The 15,856-nt window shown below is 39.8% G+C and overlaps 2 protein-coding genes and 1 long non-coding RNA gene across 3 annotated transcripts in view; 2 read left to right on the top strand and 1 right to left on the bottom strand.

The window, feature by feature from the left end:
* Positions 1 to 5,878, top strand: part of LOC135298676 (uncharacterized) — a 218,709-nt gene extending 212,831 nt beyond the window's left edge. Inside the window, exons 29-32 of the long non-coding RNA XR_010360709.1 lie at positions 1,102 to 1,209; positions 1,925 to 1,997; positions 3,768 to 3,984; positions 5,031 to 5,878. This is a non-coding gene — a long non-coding RNA (uncharacterized LOC135298676). The remainder of the gene's footprint in view (positions 1 to 1,101; positions 1,210 to 1,924; positions 1,998 to 3,767; positions 3,985 to 5,030) is intronic.
* A 4,924-nt stretch (positions 5,879 to 10,802) lies between these two features.
* Positions 10,803 to 14,443, bottom strand: LOC135298678 (uncharacterized). The gene is made up of 2 exons (XM_064416491.1): positions 14,323 to 14,443; positions 10,803 to 14,212 (listed from the first exon to the last, which is right to left on the bottom strand). Exon 2 carries the CDS (start codon positions 14,186 to 14,188, stop codon positions 11,672 to 11,674), a length of 2,517 nt encoding a protein of 838 aa, XP_064272561.1. The 5' UTR covers positions 14,189 to 14,212; positions 14,323 to 14,443; the 3' UTR covers positions 10,803 to 11,671.
* Positions 14,444 to 15,501: 1,058 nt separating this feature from the next.
* The window catches only part of LOC135298679 (uncharacterized), a 48,570-nt gene continuing 48,215 nt past the window's right edge, over positions 15,502 to 15,856 (top strand). Inside the window, exon 1 of the transcript XR_010360719.1 lies at positions 15,502 to 15,645. The gene's annotated coding sequence lies outside the window, so the exon portion shown is untranslated. The remainder of the gene's footprint in view (positions 15,646 to 15,856) is intronic.

Consider the following 15,856-nt stretch of genomic DNA (forward strand, 5'->3'; position numbering starts at 1 on the left):
TCCTATTTTGGCCTTAGTTTTTCCATTTCCTTTTATTGTTTTATCATCCACGTTTTATATTTCATGTGATTTTGGCACCAAGGTAAAAATATTTAATAACATACTGTTAGACTGAGCAAAATAGATGCAAGTTGTTAAAGGAAAAGATGTTTTCTTCCTGATGTAAATCAGCTGAGCTGAGCAATAATGGTGCTTTCTTCTCAGATTTTCCATTTGGTAGTGCAGCTGATTTCCAGCCATTCCTATTTTTCATGCAGTATGAGTTGGGTTCTGAGCTCATACATCACTGACTACATGCCAAAAATGGAATTCCATTTACATTTAATATATCGTCATCCAATTTCTGTTTTCGGGAAGGCTTTTTCTCTTTCTCCCCTCAACATATAATGATGGGATGGGCTCTTGAAGAGACTTAATAGCCCTCTCAATGTGCAGACAAATAATTTAGAGAAAGATATATAAGCCTAATTAATAAAATTGTGCTACTTCATCATCTGAGCATCACCTAATTAAAAATAACACCAAAAAAAGATATAAGTTGTGATGTCATCTGACTGCTCTTTGCCTGTGTGATTTTTACACTGGCAAAAGAAGTTATCATCCATTTCTTGAAGCTTATCTTAAAAGCACAAAACAAATTGGGGACTGAGAAGAGAGGGAAATCAGACGCTTTAAAGATTGGATATGTTTTGAAGGTATAACCACAAAAAAATGGACAATATTTCAAAATACTTGTAATTTAATTTTTCTTTTCAGATTTCTACAATACATTTCAATGTACCTTTAGTTTAAAAGGAAAACCTCAATAGACAGAAGCTTTGCTTGGGTAATCTTTTGTTGTGATTTTCCTCCTAAATTATTCTCTTATGTTCTAAAATTATGGAATTTGGGGGTGGAGTGGAACTTGGTAAAAATTCAGCAGTTTTGAAAATGCTGTTGCTCAGAAGGGTTATTGCACAAAAGTAAAAAACAGTAATCAATTTTATCTAAAGATTAATAGGATGAATTTAGTAGAATTAGAAACTAGAACTGTGTTGTGAAGATATATGCAGATATCTGCATGATTTATATAAATGTGCTCTTTTTTTTTTTTTTTTTTAGGATTTTGTCTAGACAAATTTACCAGGGCCTGGTTCAAATCATATGAACAACTACAAAATATGAATGAGCCTCTGTGGGTGTCATAGCCAAATTCAGTTCCATCTGAAGGTACACTATATAGACTTGTGTAACTGTTCTCTGCCAAATGCACAAACCAGCTGCAGTCACTTGCAGGGGTTCTGAGGAAAGGAAGGATTGGGCTTGAGCAAGGGTTATTTAGAGCATGTTGGAAGAATAAGCAAGGTGTTATTCTTCAATTTGCTTTCTTTCTAAATTACGCTATTGTACATGGCATAGTACTAGCACAAAAAGAAAAGAAGTGCTGTACTCATTAGATGATGTCTGGTCCCGGTGTTAAGGTAAAAGCAGAGAGATTTCCTGGCTCTTCCTTTAGAACATGAAAAGAAAATCACAGGCACTCCAGAATGTCTTATAGAAGTCAGTAAGAGTCTTTTCTCTGATCTCAAGGAGCACCAATTGAGGCCTTGCAGACTTCCTTCAAAGGGGGAAGCTGTTCCTTACTCTAAAAATTATTTATTAGATCAGGTATACCAAGGAAAATTAAGACACGGTGAGGATTTTCTTCTTGGTATATCTTTAATTTCTCATGGTGTTTGCTTGTTCTTGTTTCTATTAGGCCATTTCTCTTTGCTCTAAGAAATTAATTTTTTTACCAGGTATATAAAACAATGTAGAAAATATCCCTTAAATGCTATGAATAAGGATTTTTAGCAAATGAATAAACTACAGAAATTTGGAAGTCCCACTGCTGTGCCTACAACCTACTGATACTATAATTTGATATCACTATTTACTATTGCAGTGATTCTTCATAATTTACTTACAAACTGGAAGACATAAGTTTGTCCAGGGAACGGGCTGCATCAGAATCAGAGGTAATGTCCTTTTTGATGAGTATGGGGTGTTAAGGCACTACAATTTCAGATTTTTTGTTTTCCATGTTTCAGGAAAAGGCTTTAGTTTGTTACGTATAAACAGAGGTATGGGTACGGGAGGAAGAGCAGATTTCCAGTTGTATGCCACATGGAAGTGAAGTATTGGTAGCTGTTCTTAGCATTTGGTCTGCATCATGTGTTCCCTGAGCAAAAAGTATCTTTACCAATAGACAAATTCTCATCCACAAATTAAAGAAGAAAAAAAAGACATCAAAAATTAAAATCTCTGTTGGTTGTATAGGTTTATGGATGGTGGAATCCATTTCTAATGAGCAAAATTAAACTGCTGTAATGAGAACCATTTTGGAACTTATGAATTTATGACATAGCATTTAAATTTTCATCTCAGTCTTGCTTTACAAAGTCTGTCTTCACCTAAACTACACATAATTTAATCTGGAGCATGCGTTTACACAGTTAGGTACAGGAGACTTTGTGCTGGAAATCTCCACTGTAGTATTAGGCTTGGCTGCTGAAATATGCAGCTCATCAGAAACACGAGACATCCAGATCTTGAAATATGCGTTGTACTAAATAAAGGTTTGTAAAATGTCAGTAGGTAAGGTGCAACATATCTCTTAAGGTGTAGTCTGTTGAAACTCTTAAAAATTAAATGGATCAACAAAACACACGTCTTCGCAACTAAAATTTGTAAAACAAAATTCTGTGCACCCTTAAATTAAAATATACTATTTCAGCTATAGTATGAACAAGAATTTAGACAGAAAAATGTGTATATAAGTCAATGAAGAATTAGCTGACAATGTGATTTGATGTATGCATTATGTAATTTGATCACAAAATTAAATGTAATATTAAATGGCAGAATATGTTATTTAGATGAATCTTCAAAGAACACTAAGAAGATTGATAGTTGATGCTTTAGAGGAACTGATAGTCTCATTAACTTTTGAGGGGACCCAAAGCTTCACACCAAGTCACTTTTACTGCCATTGCAAGGAGCACTGTTTTATTCTGTATCTATGCAGGAGCACCAAGATTTGGCAAACTTGATAAAGTAAAATAGCGTGCTCGAGATTTAGTGCTGAAGATTTACCTAACTTTTCTGTCCATTTTGGTTCTCTTATCTGCTTTCATGATGTAGCACAAAGTCTGTAAGGACTGTCTGCTCACAAAACCAGCTGAGAAGATTTAGGAAACTTCTAAAAGAAGTCAACACTAAATGAGAAAAGCAAGATTTCTCTGTCTTTAGCTAAGGAGGCAAAGTACAGTGTCTTTTGTTTTCCATTTAACTGGGGTTCTCCCCCCTGGTATTCTGTGCCCCTTTGATTTCTACGAAGTCTGTAGGCTGGATTTTTTGCTCTTAGAAGTGAAGATAGCCAGGGCAATAGAGGTAAGCCTGCTTTTGAGGGATTGCCAGTCCCTCCTGTGTGAAACATTTGAAATTTCAAATTGAAATTTGAAATTCTTTGGAAGGGCTGTTTGCTGTTTGCCAAGAGGTTTGAAAAATTTTCATGGGCAAAAGACAACTTTAGCAAAATTGGCAAAACTCAGATTTTCTTGCTACTCTTTGACTTTGTTTTTGTAGTGGTGATGGTACTGAAAAAATTTGGACTGCATTAGACTTGTAGTTGTTATGATAGGAGATTATATATTCTTCCTAGTGATAAAGATTATATCATCCTGTGATCTTATATGATAACTTTGCCTTCCTTTTGATTGTAGGATTATTATTTTTGTGTTTTTCAGATCATTCTTCAGCTGAGATTATGTACAAGATGTCTTGAATTTCCCTTCTTTGCAAACTGGGTACCAGCATAGCTCTGAAGTGAAAAGTAAATCATCAGTCTCATGAAGAAGCCAAGTCAACTCTGATTTTACATAACTTATATAAACTCAGATAACCAGACTGGTGATTTTCTAACTGTGCTTCAAAATGTCCTTTGAGCAAATGAGATATAAAAAGGCAAGGAGCTACTAACTACTTGGGGCATTTGTTTGCTGCCTGAGAAGGTTGTTACTGTAAAACATAGTAACTTCACTTCATGTGAAACATGAGCGCAGCACATGGGATCAGTTACTTTCTTCTGGGTTATTCTGTTTCCTATAGCAACAAACTGTTCAGGAAGTTTGGGGAAGGCTGTAAAGTCAAGCAAAGCCCACAGTGATGCTCATAGAATAGCCTCTTGCCTCCAAGGCATCTGGAGCTGGAGGGGATACCCTTGTCCTAAACACCCTTTCCCAGATAAACATTCTGTTGATTTGTCTATTTGCTCTTTGAATGTCTTCCAACTTCTAAAACTGAATTGAGCTCCACAGTGCAATACATACTGCTTCATGAAACAGCTTTTTTTTTTGTTTTGTTTTGAAGCTACCCCATGTTTTTTTCACACCTCCAATTTTTTCTACTACAAAATATGGAGAGCAAGACTTACTTCATATTTCTTTTTTTTGGTCTCCTCTTTGAGTTACAGTTATTTCTTTTTTGGCAGGCCCTCAAAAAATCATTGCTGTAATTTCTTGTATCTGCATCTAATTCTAATCTAACCCTTACTGGATATTTGGAATGAAAGTGAGTCACTTAAGTGAGCTGCTGGCAAGAGACATCTCATCAAAGGGCTTTATTGATGATCTCTCACAGAACTGCCTGATATTGCTGCTCTCAGAAAGGAGTTGATGAGTACATCATACTTTGGACCCTCTGTTCCAGCTCACAGCTGCACAGAGCAGTGTGTAGGGACTGTTTTTCAAATATTTTACTGAATTCAAACCTTTTGAGCTTTTCCCCTGTCTGAATGAATTATCAGTTCTTCTTGTCAGCCTTCCTCCTCATCTTTCCCGAAACCATTCTGGGGATGAGAGATACTGTTCCAGAAGTCTCTGTGCAGCACAGAGGCTCTTGCTGAAATTGTGATATTTGTCAAGAGTAAGGTTTGTCAAAAGGCTACCTCAAAGGTGACTGACAGTCTGTGAGATGCTTTTGTCCTGTGATTCTGCTCCATTTGCTTGCAGGAGTGCCTTGTGTTCAATGAGGATGGATAAGCGGATTTGTCTGGTTGGGATAACCTTTTGGCACAAGTGGTTTGTCAGAAATCAGCACCATTTGACCTCTGGACAAAGGACCCTGGGAAAGTGAAGGCTGAAGAGTGAAATAGAAGAGGAGTACTGTAGTTGGGGAGACACAAGTTAAGCAAGAGCTGAAGGGCAGAAGGCACAGCAGGAGACATGGAAAGGCAAAGTGCTTCATAGGAAGCTGTGATCAGTATTGGGAGTGCAATGTAACATTTCTTTAGTAATTGCAGTCATTCTACCTGTATAGTTCTGAGAAAAAATACATCCCAGACATGTAGAAGATTGTTGACTCTAGGGTAGATAATAACCAGTATGGGTCAGGTAGGTCACCAGTATGAACTGGTCACTAACTATAGGTGGTTACAGGTAAGATGAATTTTTTCATCTTTTCTGCTGAAGAATGAGCCAGAACTACTGCAAAGTCCACCTCTTTCTATAATGAAACCTCTCCTCCTGTCTATTGAGGACTTGCAGAGAATACTTTTCACACATGGGTTCTGTCAAGCTGATTTCTTGGGTTGTTGATCTTGAAACAGTTTCCACAAAGAACTGTAGCTGAAATACAGGACTAAGTCTAGTTCCTGTCTTTGCACAAAACAGATTTTTCTGGCCCTAAATGGTTAGTGTGATATATTTAAGAATATAAAACCCAATTTCTGTATTTGGAATTAGACCAGAATAAATAAAAACCAAAATATGCTTTGTGCTGCATAGTTTATAATTGAGTTTGCTTCCATTTTTTCTGTCTTGAACATATAGGTTATAAATTAATGGGGCAGCAGACTGAAACAGAGTGTAAATACTGTAATAAAATTAAACACTTTGTGTCTTCCTCTCTCAAAGTTATGATCATTGCAGAAGATAGTTATTAAATCTCAAAAGATTACTTTAATTGAATTGCTTGTGTAATGATAGCTTACTGATTCTGAGAGTCTCAAAGACTTTTTCCAAAAAGCTGTAACGCTACTCTTCTTTATTCAGAAGGAAGCTGCAATGTTGAATTTTCATGCAAATAAACCTTTTATCTGTTAGGTAAAAAATAAAAATTCCATTTTTTCACATCTTATATACAATTAATTTCAAATTTGTTATATATCTTTTACATATCTGTAACTTTAATATTATTTTTTCTTCTATTAATGAAACTCACGTTTCTTTGGTGATAATTCTGTGCCTTGATAAATTGTTTGAAAAGCAGCACAACCATACAAAAAAATCAGTGTGCTTGACATCTGAACAAAGGAAAAAAGGACAGTATTAAAATACTGATCTTCTCTCTTTTATTGATCAATGTCATAACTTTTTTTGCCAACCACAGTGGGCTGACATTCCATGGTTCATCAGGCATGCTCAGAGGTAAGGCTATCTCTCTCTTTTTTGGGTCAGAGGTTGACCAGACGGGTATCCAAGGTATTCTGATTCTGTGATTAACCATCAGCACTCCTGAGATCTCTTTCAGTTGTTGTAAAGTCTTAAATGCCTTCCTCAGCTAGCAGATCTCTGAAAAACTATCCTGGCATGAAGTGATGTTCTAGTCTCCCTGTTAAAGCTGTGTTTTATTCTTGGAATATTTTTGTTTTTAGCAAAATCCGTTTATGACCTGAGTCAGAACTATGACTCAGTTTAGCATTTATTTCCCATCATCATCCACAGTACCCATGTACTGCTGATGGTTCCCCTTGAATAGCAGTCTCCTTTTCTGTTTTTGTGGTGAGTTCATGAAACTCTGGCTGTAATTATGAATGTGTTTTGTGTCCAAATTGACATTTTTTAAAATCTGTCTTTAAGCCATTGATTAAAACAGCAGTACATGAAAAATAACTAGATGACAGCAGCACATATGACATAAGTATTTGGATGCTTAGTAAATCATTACAGATATGATCCACAGAATCACTATAGGCATATAAACTGAACACAACAAGGATTTTAATGAGATCTGAAAGGGTAATTAATTCATATTCTTAAAACATTATCTAAATGTGTGGATACTGAAAAAAAATCCCAAACAAATGAGCAGAAAACAAATAAAGTAATTGCAATCTTTGTGTGAGAAAATACTTAGACTATGTAGAATATAAAAATAACTAAACCACATGGCTACCAGAGGAGTATTCTGCAATGCAGATAATGTCCTAGGGAAGGCTTTTATAAAAATTAGAACTTCTGTAATGAACATGATGTCTGAAATGAATAATTTAGCAGCAAAAGAAGGGAACTAGCATGGGTGGGTACATTTATTGATCAGTCAGTCCTGAGTAAGAAGGCATTTCAGACAAAGCTATTATAATCAATGATTATTATTATTAGATATTTAGACAAATATTTAGACAAAGCTATTATAATCAATAATTTCTGTAACAAGAGTGTTTAATTTGGTGGCACTGCTTTCCTCTCCTTGAAGGCAAATTTTTGTTATTATTATGGTTTTCTTCAAAAGGCAAAAATCTCAACATTTGAGTCAATTTAATTAAGTAAAATGAGTACAGTATTCAAATCTAAAGCATTTTTTATGACATCTTTCATTTACATCTCAGCTGATACCCATTGTTGCCTTCACCATCATCACTAACACCAGAATCTTCCGGTCTTCTGCTTTTCTCTACCAGTTTGACATCCAAAATAAGTCATTACTCATCCATCTTTCTTGTTTCTCTAAGTCATACAACTTGTTTCACTCCATAAATCTGTTAACAGCTGACTCTGCTCTACATTTTCTACTGTAGGATGTCTCAGATATTTAAAAACAGCTCTTGCTAAGTCATACTCCAGGTGTTTTTCAAGTTAAGAAGGGATAAATTGTCAAACTTTACATTCTTGCTTTTGTGAGCAGCAAAGCTTTCCACTGTTTACATTTCTGTGGGTAGGGCAAATTGTAATTCTGAATTATTACCAGGAGAGAAAGATAAAATCTATATGCATCTCTCAGAGAAATATATCCTGTTTTCATATAATGAGGTCAGAAACAGAATCTTAAAAGTTATTCTGTTATTCTTTCTGTCAAATTAATAGATTGACAGAATATGATTTGTTTGTGGTCAGCATATTCACTCAGTCAGACAAAAGGAAGATTTGTGTCTTTGATAAGTCCATGTGGGGTCTTTGTGGGATTCCTAGAAGGATTATCCAAATGTATTCAAGTTGAAAATAAAACCTCACATGAAAGGAATTTCTTTTAACATTTATGGCAGCCAACAACCAATATTTGCTAAATAAAGAAATTAAAAAATGGTATCTTATGAGAAAAATTTAATGAGCAAAATAGTCCCAAAAGAGAAGAGTTTTTTTTCATTTGAAAGAGGTAATCTAATTTCAATCTTCACAGATATTGGAAGTCAAAATAAAGAGGTAAGCTGTGCAGGTCTCTCCTGTCCTTTTAGTTTTCTATTGCTGGTCTGGCATTATAATTAATAGCTGAAGCCTGTTTCCTGAAGCTTCTTTTCCCTAATATGGGAAATAAATGCTTTGATCATTTTAAGTAGCTAAAATTCACACTGTACTAATAAGCCTAGTGTTTCTGATTTCTCATTCTATTTAGTTCACAATCTAAATTTTGTAGGTCTATGTCCCTATGTGTTTAAGAGAGAAAGGTGATGCCTGTGTGCCTTTTCATGTTAAAATATTTAAGTTATCACACTTGTTATTAAAAAGAAGTGTAGGCAAAAAAAAACAAACAAGGTACACCTTATCCTAAAATGGCCATCACTACTGCTGGTGTCATGCATTTAGTGATGCTAATGTAGCATTTGGGAAGCCATTTGGTGAAAACCTGTTAAAAGAAATAACTCCTTTTTCATTAATCCACTCATGCTTCTACAAAATAAATTTGACCTCTCTGAGGTCATCTAAAAAACCAAACTTGTACTCATTTTGTTTCCAGCTGTAAAAGCTTTCTGCTCATACTTTTAGCAAGGTACATTTCTGTAGGTTTGGGGTTTTTTTCTCTGCTATTTAAAGTGTGAAAAGTCACTCCAAAGAAGATGAAACTTGCTCTCTTTGCTTCTTGTAGGATCCACAAAGAACAGTTTAAGGCCTTATATTTGAAAAGAGTCTTAAAATTTTGAAGACAAATGTTTCCCTGAAGTTTGAACATAATGATAAATGTAATTAAAGACATTGTAAATATTCTTTTCTATTTCATTACTCACTTTCTGAGGATTGTAAAACTTGATTTCATATATCCTAATCAAAAGAAAACATTAGAAAATGGGGATTTGTGGAGCTCTTATGGTGTTATCGTCTAGATATATTTTGAAATGTTTGTGCAGTGGCCATATGTAAAGAGAAATTATATTTCTTGCATCTGAATATCTTCCAAGTAAAATAAGTAAAGAATTTGTATAGAAATACAAACAACCAAAACAGAGAGGATTTTAGATTAAACAGAATAACATGATGTCTTTCCTGGGCAGAAGAGTTTGATGTCATAGTTTCTAATAGAAAAGTACTTTTGATTGCAAGTATATTTTCATTCCTATTTATTAAAGAGATATAGAAGGACAAAAGAAAATATATTTGAGTTTGAAGTTTTTAGCAGAATGAATATTTCCACTATAATCTATTGAAATCCAGCTTAATCTATTGGAGTCCAGCTGAATAAAACAAGAGTCACTCTTTTTCTTGAAATTAAGTACTTCACTCGCACTGGGGATGGAGATCTTAGTATTTTGGCTTAATCAATGTCCCATTGAGCTCAGTAAAAAATTTCTTCCTTCACTTGATTCTCACAATTAGCCAAGAAGTTTAATGTCTCTTAATGGAATATCAAGCATCACCTCCTGCTGAATGTAAATTGACCATTTATCTTTTCCTTTTGTGGTAATTGTGTACTCATTTCCAACTCCTTCCCTCAAAATATATTACTTAATTAGTATTTATTACAATGGCCTATTTTAAGATGAGCTTCAAAGGTTTGAGAGTAGTTTAATGAAATATTTCAACTGCTGACTGGTAAAGACATTATTACTCTCTGGAGGGGAGTTGCAGCCTTAATATTATTAACAAAAATGACCAAAGATGAATGTGAGGTTTTCCTTAAAAGGGTTATAGGTAATATTGAACTGAAGAGAACATGTTCAGGAAACATTGTCTACTGGATAACAAGATTATCCCTTGCCAAATTCACCCTGTAAAGAAACAGGCATAATATTCCATAAAGGAAAAGAATGTGACTACTACAGTTGTGAAGCAGATTTTGATTGCAGCAATGTTGCCTTTTGTAAAAAGTGAAATTTGAAAAGTTAGGGAGCTAAGAGTCAGAAAAGTTGTGAAGTGTAAAATAAAATTAATATTAAAAAAGGATTTGTTTTATATTAAGCAAAATGCAGTTTAATATTAACTCTTCTCCTAATATATTTATTTTTAATACTTTCAGCAATTTGAGATTATGTTTTTTTATGCAGTGTTTGATTGAACAGAATTTTCAGGCATAAAATGGAGTGAAGAGTAGCAGGTCAGGAGGTGATTGTGGCCCTCTAGTCCATTTTTTGTGAGACCCCACCTGGAACACTACATCCATGTCTGGGGACCCCAGTATAAGAAGCACATGTACCTGCTAGAATGAGTTCAGAGGAGAGAGACGGAGATGCTCAGAGGGCTGGAGCACCTGTGCTTTGAAGGCAGGCTGAGCAGAGAATGTGTTCCAGTCAGTTTAGGGAGATGCCTGTGCCCAAATTGAGGTGCAAATGAGACCATATGAAGACAAAATCCAAATTTTATTAACATGGATTTTATTTAAGAAGAAATGTGAAAAAGAGAGATGGAAAGAAATTAGAAAGAGATCTCGCAGAGGGAGAAAGAGAGCAGAAGAAAATCTCTTGGAACTAAATGAACTTTGAGATCCTGCCCAAATGAAACCATTCTGTCATGCTAAAGGATGTACATTTTACCTTGATAGCACTGCAAGAATAATAATAATAATAATAGTAATATGCTAGTACTACAATTTCATCTTTTTTTTTTCTTCTTCTCCTTCTTCTTAGTATTTCCTTCTACTATTTTATCTTCTACATCAATTTATTTTTTCTTTTTTTCTTATTACTTTTTTATTCCTATTTTCATTCTCATTCTTATTCTTTGTTTTCTTTTTCTTGTATTAATTTTCATTCTTATTCCTATTCTTTTCCTTATTTATTTTTTCCTTTTTTCTTCTTCTTATCCTTCCATTTCTTCTTCTTCTTCTTCCTCTTAGTATTAACTTCTACTACTATTTTATCTTCTACATCAACTTATTCTTTTCTTTTTTTTCTTATTCTTTTTTCTATTCCTATTTTTGTTATAATTCTTAGTCTTTGTTTTCTTTCTTGCTTTAATTATTATTTTTCTTTTTTTATTCTTATCTTTTATTCTTCTCCTTCTCCTTGTTCTCCTTCTTCTTCCTCTTAGTATTTACTTCTACTTGTATTTTCTCTTCTATATCAACTTATTATTATTCTTTTATTTTTTCATATTCTTATTCTTATTTTTACTCTCCTATTAATTCTTATTCCTATTCCTTTTCCTATTATTTTCCTTCTTTTTTTTTTTCTTTTACTTCTTCTTTTTTTTCTTTCCATTCATATTCTTTTTATCAGCAGCATGCCCTAATCCTCAGGTGGTGGCATCATGCAGGGGAAGCAGAGCAGGCTGCGCAGTGCCCGCAGTGCCTGTCGTGTCCTGGCCTGTGGCATCCTGGCCTGTGGCACCTGCTCCTGGAAGGCAGGAGAGGCCGTGTGTCCTCTGGGGGCCGGGGCTTCCACAGGGGGAGATGAGGCACAGATCGGCCCTCCGAGGCACGGCCCAGATGCCCCGAGCTCAACCCAAACCTCGTGAGGGACCTGCACGAAGAACCCACCTCCTGTCAAACCTGTCAGTCTTGGCTCTCTATTTTCGTCTTCGGAGAGCTTCAGGACACTTCTCTCATCCCACTCATCATCCTCTTGCAGCAGGGGCTTGGCCCCAGTGCTCTCTTCCCAGCTGTCCTGCATGAGGTCTTGGTCACTGTCACTCGCCCAGCTGGACTCCACAGATGGTCTCTCACTATTCCCTCTAAACACCTCCTGGCCAATGGAATCTTCTTCTTGAGAAAGCTCTTGGCGATTGGACTCTTCCCAATCTGACACTTCTTGGCAGCTGCCGACATCTCCGTGGGGCAGCTCATGCTCCCTGTATTCTTCCCAGTCAGAGAGATTGTGGGAGCTACCAGCATGTCCTTGAGAAGGGCATTGCTCTGTGCATTCTTCCCAATCTGAAACTTCTTGGTAGTTCCCAGCATCACCATGGGACAGCTCTTCCTCGACACATTCATCCCAATCACAGAGCTCATGGTGGCTACAGGCCTCTTCTAGGGGGAGCTCCTGCTCATTGCAGGCTTCCCTTTGAAACCCTTCCTGGCAGCAACCAGATTCTGCTGAGGACAGCTCCTGCTCATTGCAGGCTTCCCCTTGAAACCCTTCCTGGCAGCAACCACATTCTGCTGAGGACAGCTCCTGCTCAGTGCATGTTTCCCCTTCGGACCCTTCCTGGTCGCTACTGGTTTCTTCTAGGGACAGCTCCAGCTCAGTACCGGTTTCCCCTTCAGACTCTTCCTGGTCGCTACTGGTTTCTTCTAGGGACAGCTCCAGCTCAATGCTGGCTTCCCATTGAGACCCTTCCTGGCAGCAACTGGTTTCACCTGAGGACAGATCCTGCTCAGTGCTGGTTTCCCCTGAGGACCATTCCTGGTCTCCACTGGTTTCTTCTAGGGACAGCTTCTGCTCAGTGCTGGCTTGGGACCCTTGGGACCCTTCCTGGCAGCTACTGGCTTCTGCTTGGGAAAGCTCCTCCTCAGTACAGATTTCCCCTTGGGACCCTTCTTGGTATTCATTGATTTCCCCTTGGGACAGCTCTGTGTGCTCCTCATCTTTGTGCTGAGAATTCTCAAGCTCCCCAGCCAAGGCCCCCTCCTCGCTCTTTTCCTCTGCCAGGACTGACCCCCTGTCTGCCTCCTCCTGCTGCTCCCTGAGTGCCTGGGCTCCCAGTGGGCTGGGTGAGGGGCTGGGGGGACTGTGTGGGGCAGAGCTCGGGCTCTCTTCCCTTTGCTCTGGAGCTGCTGCTTCCGTTTCTGCAGCCATGCTTTGCTCCAGGTCCCCCTGTTCCTCTGGCTGCTGGTCAGATGCCTGGACCTCAAGCCCAGCCTCGAGCACCACCTCAGAGCTGATGTGCTCCTCCTCTGAGTCTGGCAGAGCTGGGCTGCTGCCTGAGGGGCTGCGTGGGGCAGCGACTGGGCTCTCTGTTCCTGCCAGTGGCAGCTCCTCACTGTGAGCAGGAGAACCTGGTGCCTTTTCCATCTCGGGAGCCAGAGGCTCTGGGGGCTCCTCCACCTCCTCAGTGGCTCCAGCTGGAACAGCAGCAGCTTCCAGCTCATCCTTTGTGGGACCCCCCAGGACAGGAGAGGCACTGGGCAGCTCATGGGTTGCCTCTGCTGCCACCGGGGTGCCCACACTGCTGGGAGAGGCAGGGCCCTGCTGGGCACAAGGCCGGGTGCACTTATCCTTCTCTGGGTGTAAGGGTTTGTCACAGATCTTGTGAGTGAGGCCTTCTCTCCACTGACACAGCCTCTGGCTGCTGACACATTGTTCCCTTTGGGACAGATTTTTGTTGCTCCCATCTTTTCCCCATTTTGGCAACTGCTGGACATTATAGCCTTTTGCTTGGGTTAGCTCCTTTTCCTTGTTGTCTCCCTCTGGCTGTCTCTGGTCTCCTTCCCGTTGACAACAGCGCAGAGGAACTCCTACATCTTCTTCCAAAGGAGACAGTTCCTGGTCTCCCTTCCCTTCCCACAGTGACAGCTCCTGGTTTGTCTCATCCTCTTTGTCCCATTGGGAGAGCTCCTGGACTGTCACGCTTTCTTCCCAATGGAACACCTCCATCTCTTGCTGTGCTCCATCTCCCCACTGGACTCTCACACCTACCTCACACTGATGCTGCTCTTGGCGTCTCACAACTCCACATGGGAAAGCTTCTTGCTGTTGGTAAAACTCTTGGACTGTCACCTCTTCCCAAAGGCAAAAGTCTTGGCTGGTACCCTGTCCTAATTGGGAAAGCTCTGGATCTGTGTTGCATTGCCACTCTTCCTCCATCCTGGCAAAGGACCTCAAGCCCTCCTAAGAGTCCGTCAGGGGCAGGCCTGAGCCGCCCGCCCCCAGCCACTGCCGCTGAGGGCCCGGCCTGCCAGCCCGCCGGGCAGGGCCTGGGTGCCGGCAGCTGCCTTCACCTTGTCCTCCTCCCTGTCTGATCTGCTGGAACGCAGAGTGGGATCCCGGGAGCTGCTTCCTCCTGAGCCAGGGGCTCTCCTGGGACTGGGCAGTGCCGGGCCCTGTGCCCCTGGTATACCCCCTGCAGGGCCTGGCTCTGCCGTGTCACAAGGGCCTCTGGGCTCCGCAGTGTCCCACGGCACCCAGGGCCCTGGCACAACCTGCCCGTGTCACCCGGTACACCTTCAGCCTCTGAATCCACTGGAAGTGGCATGGAAGAGTCCCTGGACTGGTGGGCCTCTGGCCCCTTGTTATGATCAGCATATTGAAATGATCAGAAAGGCTTCTGTCCAAATTTAGTGCAAACAAGATCATATGCCAAAATCAATAGTATGGGTTTTATTTAACAATAAATTAGCGAGAGAAAGAAAGAGAGAGAAAAATATAAATAGTAAAGAGGTAAGGGGAGAGAAAGAGTGACAGAGAGATTTAGTAGAAAATGTCACCTCTCCATGGATGCCAGCAGCATCCTGTCAATGCTCTCCATGAGATCTTCTTGGTGCTGAGGGTTCCCTGGAAACCCTCAGCACCAAGAAACAATTGGGCTTGATACACACTTGGGCTGGATGAGAATGCCCAGGTACCTCCCCTGGAGAGGGCAAGTTAGGCACAGTCCCTGGCAGCAGCCTCTGGATCTGTGGCATCCCTTTGCTCTGCTGCAAGGCCTCAGCCATGAGTCTGGGCAGCGCTTTGGGGGTGTTGGATGGGTTATGGCACCTCCTCAGCTGCCCCTCACGGCAATGTCCCGTGGATGTGGCCTTCCTGGGCTGGGGTTTTACAGCTGGGACAGTTTGTGTGGGGGAGGATGGGTGTTCCCTGCCCGTGACCAGAGGTTACACCGCACCCCCAGAACTCTCCTCCTCCCTTCCTGGCTGTGGGCAGTGTGTGCAAACGTGGCCTCAGCAGAGGATCCTGTGGGCTACGGCCTCCCCAGCCCGAGCCTGGCCCCAGCTGATTTTCAGGACAGCTGCTGGGTTTGGCTTTCTTGTGGATGCTTTCTCCTGCCTCAGCCTTGTTTACTTGTCCCTAGACCAGAGGTGATTGAACAACAGTGTCACCTCTATTTCATCTCAGGTTCTGTTTGGCAGCTCAAGTTCCAGCCCAAATCTGCAGTCAGGTGAAGGAGGGGTGGGCTTGGGTGGTCTCAGCCTATTGTTTAGCCATAATGGGCAAAACTCCAACCTAGCAATGTTTAAGCCATTACCCATAACATTTCTATCTCTGACACACAGAAGAATGTCTGTTTATCTCGTGCCCCCCTCAGGAATTGAACAGAGGGACAGGTTTGATATATGATAAGCAAGGAGTGCAGTTTTTGAAAGTGTAGAAATGAAATTAAATTTTCTTGTGTCTATCACTTAATACAAGATTATGAGATCCAGCTACCACCTAGAACTCCTTCTAAACATTTTTTTATCTTTCTGAATACTGTCATTCTCACCAGTACGATTTCCTCTTGAGATGCAATGCTATTGACAGTCGTAAGCCAGACAA

The sequence above is a fragment of the Passer domesticus genome, chromosome 4, assembly GCF_036417665.1.
Source record: "Passer domesticus isolate bPasDom1 chromosome 4, bPasDom1.hap1, whole genome shotgun sequence".
NCBI lineage: Eukaryota > Metazoa > Chordata > Aves > Passeriformes > Passeridae > Passer > Passer domesticus.